This window comes from Tubulanus polymorphus, chromosome 12, assembly GCF_964204645.1.
Source record: "Tubulanus polymorphus chromosome 12, tnTubPoly1.2, whole genome shotgun sequence".
NCBI classification, from domain to species: Eukaryota; Metazoa; Nemertea; class Palaeonemertea; order Tubulaniformes; family Tubulanidae; genus Tubulanus; species Tubulanus polymorphus.
In genome coordinates, this window is record NC_134036.1 from 6,045,944 (window position 1) to 6,057,740 (window position 11,797).

Consider the following 11,797-nt stretch of genomic DNA (forward strand, 5'->3'; position numbering starts at 1 on the left):
ACTACAAACACCATACATTAGACATTTTGCCAGCAAACCTTAAATAACTGACCATCTACACTAATAATTCACATGTGTTCAGGATTTCGTCACCTGAGCCATTTCCGCCATACCGAAATGATCTACATATCTCAGATACGAGACTTTTTATCAGCACACCCGTTTATACTTACAAATTCATTCCCGCATCGTTTTTCAGGTTTTCATAACTACTCACCGTGGTACCCGAGCCCGGTAAGTACATCTTATAATACGTAACCTTGAAAAAAGAATTTCTTGAATTATATACCCTAAGGACGTATATTGCCTTTCAATCTTGAAATGACATCGCTTCAGTGCTTTAAGGTTCGTGGTTTGAAACATTTCATTCGTTTTTAAAACTCGCGCTGTGGTCGATCAGTGATAGAATGAGACTTTTTTGATATTTGCCCCCGGTCGAAGGTTTTTAGTCATCACAAATGAGTCAGTTTAAAAGTTGAATCGATTTTTTTGAGAGAAAACAAACGATTTCAATTAGTGCTGACCACCAGTGTGACGACCTCATTGCAGCAACCTTCGCAGCAACAACAACCCGCACCACAGCACGGACTGTACGGGCCACCATCGCCGCCGCAGATGTACCACTATCAGTCTCCGAATCAGAAACCGGTGCCTTGGTACTGTATGCAATACCCGAACGCGCAGGGATGCGCACCAGCTGCCAACACCAAGAACTGTCGTAAGTACATAAATCTTGTAAAAGTACATAAACCGTTGTAATAAGGTTTTTATTGAAAATGCTATGCGCAATTCAATTATTGTTTTTCGAATCAAAAATTGCGATCGCGAATTTTGGCGATTATTTTGTGATGGAATATATATTTCATGACTCTCAATTCATATTTGACAAATATCGATAATTTCACGTCGTCAATTTATTGGGGCAAGACTGGTTGCCGTTCAATTCAAATGTACAATATTGATATATTCGTTTGAAAATAACTTCGTTGATCCTTAATCGATTACATATTTTAGGTTTTATTATTGTAAACAATATTAAGCAACGTATATCTTTTTGCCAGGTGTCTTAAAACCATTATATTAGTGTTTCTTTCGCTAGGAGTATTTTATTTTGGTACCTCCTTAAACCCTGTGGCGTAACAATACGCTCAGGAAAATTAATTGAAGTTCAATGCATTTTGAACTGGTCATCAAATTGACGTTCCCGATATAGTTATACTGGGTATCGATTTTATAATGAGAAAATTTGTTTCGAATTTGATAGAAATGTAGAAAAAATTGAAGCGCGACGAACCGAGTAACCACTAGCACACCTAGCGGATCCTCGCCTGCCATACGTGGAATCCTCGATTGCCTCAGTTGCGGTGCCGGTGCCCCGTTGTCCAATGAGTCCACAGTGAATGATACCAGCGACATTGTCACCCTGACCCTTACCACGGCATGAGTCTCTTCCCTCTGTGGAGAGAAGTGACATTGGTATTATTACCCCTAGCCTATTATGTAACTGTGTATCAGTCATCTCTTCATGGAGAGAAGTGATATTGGTAATATTAACCCTAACTTAGCCTATATCTTAAAATTCACTCACGTTTATTTGTCGATTTTAGCGCGCCCTCTGCATGGTCGAATAGAATATTGCTCTGCCAATAACGACGACAGCAAATCAATATTGTTGGGGGTCGAAGCCGCGACAAAAACGACGACATTCGCGTTATACTGCCCGGACGACAAGGTACGCACCGATGTTGACAAAGAATATTCGCTAACCGGACTCGATATCGATAAGTTTCACGCGTCCTTTATCTAAATACCACGTTGAATGATACGCGTTGATATGATTTTTACCTCTCATCCACCACTGAGATATGTTCGAGGTGTTCAACGTTGAAAAGTGCTCAATTTAAGGGTTGTTCATTACAAAGGGTTGTTCATAGACGAATGTGTACATCAAGTGTACATCAAGTGTTGTGCTATCCTAAAATACCTCGAGTACATAGTTGTGAAGAACTTTATTTCCCGCAATATCCGTAAAAAATATACCGATCACTTTACACATGCTCAATTGTAGAAAGTGAAAGTCATTCTCGAATTTGTTGACTCCCGCCCGACCGAGGCGAACGGCGACTGCGAGCAGGGATTCAGAAAGAACGTGAAGGGCACCGGCGACGTCGAAGCCGACTGGAGCGATTGGGAATGCGACGAGAAGGGACCGTTCACGCCGTTGAGCAATGGCGTGGCAGTCGACGGCGAAACCAACGAAATGCAGTTGCAATACAAAGCCACCACTCTCGGTCAAGACATGGTCGTTTCCTTCAACTGTCAGTGCGCTTGAGCACGGTATAATACGAGACGTTATTCGACGTTAAACACCGCAGCCTGTTTCTGATTTAGAAATGTGTTTGATTTTGAATAACTAGTGTTCGAATTCATGCGCTAGATTCAAATTCCAGTTTTGAAATTTCGTTACGTCGTTTATCGATTAATAATTGTTACTAGATCCATATATAGAATGTATACTAATGCGTTTCATCCCGTTACGCATTTAGGTAAATGACAGGTCTCGATTTTTGAAGGTTGGGTCTGTAACGACCATTTCATATTCATTTCTTTTGTCTTGAAGCTTAATACGAATACAATTATAGTTTCTATTTCATTGTATGAATGCGCGTTATTTGACTAGTTTCAACACGAATAGAAAATCGGTGGAAGGGCGAACGCGCGCGTCCTTGCACGCGTGACTGATTCAGTGAGCGTAACCAATATAGGGTTCTATATGTGACCCCAATCAAACTACAAGGAGGCCACTTACCCGCAAGTCTTGGAAAAGTCGGAGAAATTTTTTTCTTTTGGAAAAAAGTCAGGGAATAGTCGGGGATTTTTAGAAAATGTAAATAGGACGGATCTAATTCGTATTTAAACGGTTTTTGATAAATTTTGCCTATTGGTAATTTGGAGTTTTAATGCGAGACTCTGCCACGTTCCTCCCTCGCAGGGATTCGAACCTGATGGCGTCGCGAGACTCTGCCACGTTCCTCCCTCACAGGATTTTGATCACGATAGCATCTAAAATTCATTTCGTTCGTTTCGGCTATATGAATCTTTTCGTCGTAAGTTTGAGCAGATAAATCGTCGAGCGATCTTGCATACTTTATTCATGTTCCTCACCCACAAACTCCAGGTGTTAGACCACGATTGGTAGAACACTATATCCGTGTTGACGCGATGAGGAGAGAATCCCACAATGATAATAAAAAGTCCGAAAATGAAACTTCGAGATAGTAGTTTATTTCAACGTTTCGACTATATCCTTCAGGAATAATTAGATACTACAAAAATTAAATCTTAAGACTGGTCTTAGGTTGTTAGATTGGCTACAGAACTAAGTTGGTCTTAGACTGGTCTTAAAGTCTAAGCCATGACTATGCAACCGGGCCCTTGCCCCTGGATGTCTGAGTATCCGGGTAAGCCGGATGCTGTGTCCGGGCCGCATGCGCGTTGATTCCTCTGCGCGAAATTCCAGAACCGAATATCAGCGTCGAGCGGCGATCGAGAGGCACCGAAATAAAATCAAGCTGCGCATAAAAACAAAGCCGACATAATCATTCGGTCGGTCAGAGATCGATGTATTCGTATAGGTTAATAGTCAATATACACGCGCGCAGGTGTCGGGGCTGTTTATATCTAAATACAGTAACGCACGATGAAGCGCGCAGATGCCGTTCGAATAACCTTGAACATCGTAACGACAACAAACAAAAAAATTATGAGACATTCTGGACGTACATAGAACGCCGAGGTATAAGGTAAGCACGGCTATCCTGTACATCGAGTTCATGATCGGGTCCACGGGCGGATCCAAGCTATATCCCGCTGTCAGAAAAAAATGTGAATAACATTCTTTCTAGAAAAGCCTAAGCTGCGAGTTCCTGAATGCCTTTAGATACAAGGAAAATTATTGATTTTTCAAACTTTTCCCGCTGGAGGTTGCCAATTAAGCCGCTTTTTTGAGCTCGGCCAGCAGATCATTGAAAAATAATCTTTTGGAATGAAGTCAGATTTACCGGCTTGACCCCGCTGGGTCGCTGTTCCAATTTCGGAATTAGCAAAAATTCAAATTTATAACCGCATTGCCATATTGGATTTGTTTTGTTTTTTGCGTTCTTTGGTATATAGATGGATATCGCCGTGTACATCCACGTAGTGATGGTACCATTTCTGTCGGCTCTCAACGGACTCGACGCTTGTGAGTATTTTCATTATTGCTCGATACGATTAAAACAACGGGCCGAGTGCATCGTAAGGAAGCGTCTCCAGAAGTCGATCCGAGGGTAGGGTGCGGGGGCGTGTACTAGAATAAGTTGCCCTGAAATCTTACAGGAAAACTTGAAGAAAAAAAATATAAATCCGATACTCCGAAGGTTTTAGTTTATAAGCATGTTCTCTAAACTTCCAAAGATTGAGTGAATGTTTACCGATGAGCTCTTTTTCGGGTACTTTTCATATTGTATAATACGCCCTATTTCGGGGGTTTAATTTTGCGCGAAGATTAACGGCCATCGAAAATCTGATATGAACATTAATTAGAATGATGAATTATCATCAATAATGGATCCGTACTAGAATAGTAGTTACGTTAAAAAAGTGGTTTGTTTGTAAGGGACACTCAATCAAAAAATTCAAACGAAATTTACCAACCGAATAAATTACAGGGTCAATCCCTATTTTAAGATCAAAAAAGATTATATAGTATTATCCTAGAAATTATCATAGATATTATTGCTTGTGTAGTATTTTTTGTCAAGTTGAACGCGGAATGCATTTATAAATTCTTTTTTTCGTCGCCATTTTTTCGAATTCAGCTGTTTGGGGATTCGGTGCGTCGACGAATCGATACTATCGACCGCCTGGCGATCTTAATCCGTCGCAGCATTCAAATCGTAAGTATGCACTTAAGTGCCTATCGACGTCATGCTTTCCAACTGACACAGGATGTTAGATATTTAGTAAGCCAACTTTCAAAAACTGACCGTCCACACTTAACTTAAGTTCAGCACTTCATCGGTGACATTTCTAATTCGAAAATGAACTACGAACACCAGACATTAGATATTTTATCAGCATGCTTTCAAAACCCAGTCAATTTTACGGGCGTTCAGCAGAACTTCACCCGGGATATTTGTAATTGCTAATGAACGACGAACGCAAGATATTGGACATTTTATCAGCGCACGTTCAAAAATACTGATCGTCCACACTTCACATGTGTTCAGTACTTCTGTTGAGACATTTATAATTGAAAATGAACTACAGACATCAGACATTAGACATTTCATCGCAAGACTTTGACCAATACACTTAGAATGAGTGATCGCCAAGGCTGTCCATTACGCTCTTTAATTATTTCAAACTTTTCTGTATCGATTACGTCTACTTCAAAATATCTTCAAAGTCATCTAGCTAAACCGTACATTTCAGCTGGTATTAACTACGCGTCGTGGTATCCGGTAAGTCCCGTTTTTTTCTCGATAAGCCGGCACCTAACTTGAATAATCTACCTGGAAATGATTTTTACAAACTTGCCATGTCGGTGTGATTGCCGTTTAAAAATGTGCGCCTATTGACAACATTTTCGGACTTCATCGTTTTCTCGTCTTCATTGTGGGATTCTCGATATATATTACCTATGTTTAATGTTTACTATCGTTTTTACTCCCGATTTCTGCGCAATTGAAGTCGTTGAAAAGTGCGTTGTTTGTTTTTGCTCTTCAGTTACCGCCGCAGCCGCCGCTGAGGTCGTTATACTATCAGTACCGACCGGTGTCCATTGCCTTCAACCCACAGAGGAACCGCGTACAGAAACCCGCCGCTTGGTTCTGTTACCAATACCCGAACGCGCGCGAGTGTAGCCGAATAGAAGGAACGAACGCCAAATGCCGTACGTAACAATTGAATTACCCCGGGCGAATCGATTCGAAATAGGGAACCGATATCGCACCAGATGGTGCGACGAGCGCTCAATCCCGCGTCGCCAAAACTTGGTCATTATCGGGCAAATTCGAACTTGACTTGTCTCACAGGGCCCGCTAGATATACGCCAAATTAAATTCTCTTCTCAGTGATTGGTATAAGTTTCAGTGAAAATTGAAATATCGAAGGACAAAATTCATTCCACTCTTAGTGGAATGACGATGGCTTGCCACGAGTAGAACTCACGGTTGCCGCGGAAGGTTTTTTGTGGGGGGGGGGTCCTCAATGAAATGTTGAAGAAATTTGAACCCCGGGATACCAAGTTACTACTAACGACACCTAGCGGATCCTCGCTTGTAGATCCCTTATCGAAATGTGGGAGAAGTCGAACCCGGGAGACCGAATAACTTCATAAACCTCGCGAATCCTCAATTGCCATATTTAAGGGTATAAGTGATTTAGTGACGCTATATTTCTATCTTATATTCTTATCGTCGCCAGCACGCCCCCTACCGGGTCGCGTCGAAGACTGCACGGGTAATACGGTGTCTCACATGTCGACGCTGGCGTGGTCGGACGCCGAGTTCAAGACAACAACCTTCACGCTACTTTGCGCCGAAGACAAGGTAGGCTTTCTATACTCTGTTTTCTATACTCTTTCAGACAGTTCTGGGGTCAGGTCAGCCGCGACGAAACTCGTAATTCGTAATTCAATCCAAACCATTAACTAAACCACTAAAAATTTGACATTGCATTACCATATTATCATCTGTAATTCCCTAATGTAATTTAATTCGTAAATTAAGAATAATAATGATAATAATGATGATGATGATCATGACGACGATGATATAATAAGTATAATTATAATAACATTATACGGACAACACTGAACGAAAATAACTCTTCTTTCATTCAAACGTGATTGATTTTTTCGAAAAAAATTAAGTTTGACAATCAGCATTCTATACTTAACACCTATTTCGGGAATGCACTACCGAAATTGACTGATTATGGCATCCGAGTTCCATTCGAACCAGTTAAATTAGACATTTCAAGTCGGCAAATGAAACGCATTTCAGGACTAGAAAACCCGTTGCGTTTGAATTCTAGATGATTCTACTTGATAAACGTATACCCGAAAAGATGTTTTAAAATGACCGGTAGAAATGGGGACAACACTTGTTAATGAAGCTATCGATATTTGATCCATTTAACACTGTATCGAAATATTGCCAAAAGTCGTTCAAACCAGTTTAAAAAAAGATTTTTAAATGACAAATGAAACATTTGGGACTATAGAAAACCTATGGCAAAAAAATCGACACATAGATATTCCGGTCGATGACGTTGATAACATTTTTTTCGTTGTAGAAGGTAAAAGTCTCCCTGCGAGCGGTCAACGCAAACGCTGCGGCCGCCAACGGCGACTGCCACGAGGGCATCAGGCATAACGCGAAAGGCACCGGCGACGTCGTGGCCGACTGGAGCGCGTGGCAATGCGGCACGCAGGGGCCTTTAGATGCCGCGGTAATCGAAGGCGAAACCGGCGAAATGCAGCTTCAATTCAAAGGCACCGACCGCACGTCGGAGCCGAACGCTTTAATGTTCAACTGCCAGTGCATTTAATAGCAAATTTAGGATAAATATACGGTCTTCGTATTTTCTTTTACCCCGACGTTGGCGAGTTTAGACTTCTTAGTCGTTCATCCCGTTCGATTCCAGTCGATTGAATGCATCGTTTTAGGACTTCTTCGTCGTTCATTCCGTTCGATCCCGGTCGATTGAATGCATCGTTTTAGACACTGCACCCGAAGCGTCTGATTTCAAAACGATAATTATGATTCCGTTTATCCGAAACGATCCATGACAAAATTCGTACGCGTGTAAAAGAATACGCATGTATTTATTGTATCGAATACACTCAACTGGATCAAAATAGATCAAATGGTTTCTAAGTTATAAACAATTGAATGGCTGAAATTTGGAGTCCTGGAAATATTCAAAAACAACAATACACCCCCATAGGTAACCAAATCGGAATCGACAAATAGCTGAGTTAACCCTGTAGGCCTAAGTCCGACAATAATACCAATTCAGGTCATTCCACGACGAAACATTTCATAACAGATCAACCGCCCTGATCGTTTTTCGGAACGTTTCTATCAAATCCCTGAAAAGAATAATTAATTCGCAGTTCTAGGGTCGGACTTGAGCGACAAAAGGAATGTAGGTCTTGGTGCAGTGTTGTGGATCGCTATCTTATTAAGCCCAGGGGGTAACGCAATTGATGCGTAGAAAACCCCTGAATTATTTCAATTCAAGTCATTCCTTGATAGGATATTTTTCAAGAACGTTGTTGATGTTTCTCACTGTCGAAGAACTTGTCAATATTTCTACATTATTTGCGTCCTCGCTATTGCTGGAGCGTTACTAATGTCTATTTCAACCTGACGTGAGAGCATTCCTGGTGGCCTAGCTCAGTCAGTTTTGGTAGTACATACCTGATAAAAGTCTTATTAGGACCAGAATGCATTGGCAGTCGACCTAAATCATCATTTTTTAATCCATTTGAAACTGTATTGAAGGATATCAAAAAAATATGCATTGAGAGGGGTTCCTGAGAGAAAAGAGACTCCATGATTTGAAAGTTTAACAATATGTCTCCATGCCTACCAACTGAAATTTGATACGTAGGCATGGAAACATATTGTTAAACTTTCAAATCATGGAGTCACTTCTCTTCATTTAACCCCTTTCAGTGAAGACTTTTTGGATATCCTTCAATACAGTTTCAAATGGGTTAAAAAACGATGCTTAAGGTCGACTGCCAGCCCTTTCCGGTCCTATTAAGACCTTTATCAGGTATGTACTACCAAAAATTAGCGAGCTAGGCCACCTGGAATGCTCTCAAGTCAGGTTGAAATAGACATTAGTCGAAATGATGTGCTATACGCGCGCGGCGAACATATCATAGCATCGCGCGAAAGAATTTTATAGCGAAAATAATTGCTAGCATTTTAAATACATAATTGGGCTCGGTAGATTACTGCTGATATTGAATATCCTCGCGAATTAATCATTACTGGAAATATGATCATTTCACCCGGAGCGAAAACTGATTAATTTTAATGAACGTTACCAAATCCTAATACAATTGGCGTCGATTCTAAAAACTGCGAAACGTTCGTTCATTCTGTCGCAGTGATGTTGTTCGGTATGGAGCAGCGACTGAGAGCGCTGTTTATAGCGTCGCTGATCGTCTTTCAAGTTCGCATCGCGCGCGCTGATCGCGCAGACTCTATCGAGGAATCGTCTGTGACGGTAAGTTCGTCGTGTAACAACACGTGGTACCCGCTAGATCCTACGTCCGGTTACATCGTTTCACCGAATTACCCGTCGTTTACGCGCGGTGTTGAATGCCGTTGGTTCATCAACAGTTCTTTACCGGGAACTTTTCACGTCCAAGTTTACCACGATATCGAGCTTTCAATATTCTGTAGTGATAACTACCTTCTCGACTACGAGTCTGATAACAGATTGTGCGGTGTTGGAAAACATGAAATCCACCGTAACGATTCGATCCTATTGATGTTTAGGAGTAACGTCGACGGTTCGCTAGGTAGTCGCGTTTTTATCATATATCGTAATGAAGGAAGCAAGTTTAGAATTAGTTACAACTGCGGAAATTACTATTTAAAACTAAACGAACTACACTCCTCAACTGGTTATAAATTCCGCATGGAAATACCACGTAGTTGTCGGTTGTTCGCCGAATGGATTGGTTTATCACAGGATTACGCGATGAATCTCACAATCATTCGGATTATATCAAACCCCCATCCGAGATACGAATCTCCGAGCATTAACATACACGACAGATGGAATAGTAGTAGTAAGCCTATTGCTCAAATACGAGAACAAACCGGTCATCCACCTTCGTCATTTTATACTAAAACAAATAAAGCCATAATTTCGTCGCTACGCATTTTTCTTCAGTTCACGCTTTTTGTCCAGTTTTATAGAATATCAGATTGGAACGTCTCTAATCCGTTGATTCAGATCTCTAATAACGAGTCGGGAGTGCTCATTCCCGATGACAACAGTTTACACGTAATAACTCGATCAAAACACTTACACTGCTGGTCTATCACAGTGCAGGTGTTACAGTACGTCGTCTTCAACTGGACACGTGATCTCGTCATATCCGGTGACGTCATTGGTGTATATAAACTAGAAGGGTTACGCGTTGTAGGAACTGATATTTTACTCGGTTACAACTACCTGCAATCACAGAGTGTAAAATCTGATGGATTCCTCGTCGTACTGTGCGTCTTGATGAACAGGCAACTTACAAAGTCACACATAGAAATAAACTTCAAAGCAGGATCAGTATCGACAGAAGACGTACACGTCACTCGTCATCGGGTGGGTATAAAATTCAAAATGTGATGTAACTTGATAGTCAAAACCACAGCTAAAGTAAAATCTTCTGACTCATAGACATTTATCTTATAGACACGAAATGAAGAATTGTTGTCGATGCACGTTCGATGGATTTTCCCGTCATCAAAGAATAAAACACTAACGTATCAAGTAAATACATTACCATTCAAATGGAAAGTTGATATTCATGAGGAGAATATTCAACTAGCAGTTTTATCAGAGAACTGCGAGCGAGCTGGATTTTACATATTCGACGGTGGTAATTTCACGGCTAGACGATACGGTCCGTATTGTCCGGGCAATTACTACGGACGGTCTGTCGTCAGTCTGATTACATCAGGTGGATCGGTTACTGTTGTAGGATACGCTTATAACTGGGACGGTCAGTCAACATACGTCGATCAAAAATCGTCCCTCAGATTTCGTCCTACGGACTGTGACGGGTATTTCCTAAAGGAGGGAGAGCGTCAGATCAATATGACGTCACATTGTCTCGTGATTACACCCGAAAACCGACGCCTTCCTTTGGGGAACATTTACGTTTTATCAGAACACGAATATCGATTTGGCAGTTGTTTTCGCGTTTGGTCGCGACCTTGCCCTCGGAAATTGAGAATTATAAGTTACTATCTCAATCAAAGCGTCGTTTTAAGCACGGTATTCATTGGCAGCCGGAATATGTTACGGGGCGAACCACTAATTTTCAAACTGCGTCAAGTGTGTCTAGGTTCGAAAAGGTCAGTTGACAGATTAGGATTTACGCTTCATAGAGATACATTAACAGCCGATGACGAATGCGGGCTGGTTGAATCACCGAACTACCCGGCAAAGGTCGGGCTGACATCAGTGTCTTTATACTATACATTCACGAACCTCCAACGAAAAGACATATTTCGATATTACAGATTTATCATCAAATCTATAGAATCGATCAGTTGCAGCGCAAACGTGCTCGTGGAAAAAGGCCCGATACTTTTCATTCAAGAGATATCCTGGGCGAAAATTCGAACCCACCGCCGTATCAAAATATGCGGAAGTATGGCGACGACAGGACTTGTATTTCATAGTTTATCTGAAAATCAATTGTATTTTGAAATAAAGAACAGAATTGCAAAATTTCAAATACTATACATTTTACACCAGTCGTTAGCGATCGGGTATCCCAGTGGCGTTCGCTGTCAACAAGGATTTCTAGATTCAGGTATTTCTTGCTTGAAAAATATCAGAGATGAACGCCTGAATTGGGAGAATGCTGAATTGTACTGTAGACAGAAGTACGCGGGACATCTACTCAGTATCAACTCAGAACAGGAAATGATTTCTATTAAAACGTTATTCGCTACAGAACTTATTAAACAAGCGTATTCACAGAAAGCGCTCATAG

The 11,797-nt window shown here is 41.2% G+C and overlaps 2 protein-coding genes across 2 annotated transcripts; both read left to right on the plus strand.

Annotated features, from left to right (window-relative positions):
* Window positions 1–117: 117 nt before the first annotated feature.
* On the plus strand, window positions 118–2,372 carry LOC141914232 (uncharacterized). Its single transcript, XM_074805499.1, has 4 exons — window positions 118–234; window positions 550–718; window positions 1,608–1,732; window positions 2,069–2,372. The coding sequence occupies exons 1-4, from the start codon at window positions 118–120 to the stop codon at window positions 2,330–2,332; spliced, it is 675 nt and encodes a 224-aa protein (XP_074661600.1). The 3' UTR covers window positions 2,333–2,372.
* Window positions 2,373–4,173: 1,801 nt separating this feature from the next.
* Window positions 4,174–7,596, plus strand: LOC141914233 (uncharacterized). The gene is made up of 6 exons (XM_074805500.1): window positions 4,174–4,243; window positions 4,860–4,937; window positions 5,476–5,504; window positions 5,770–5,935; window positions 6,469–6,593; window positions 7,342–7,596. Exons 1-6 carry the CDS (start codon window positions 4,174–4,176, stop codon window positions 7,594–7,596), a joined length of 723 nt encoding a protein of 240 aa, XP_074661601.1.
* The last annotated feature ends 4,201 nt before the right edge of the window (window positions 7,597–11,797 follow it).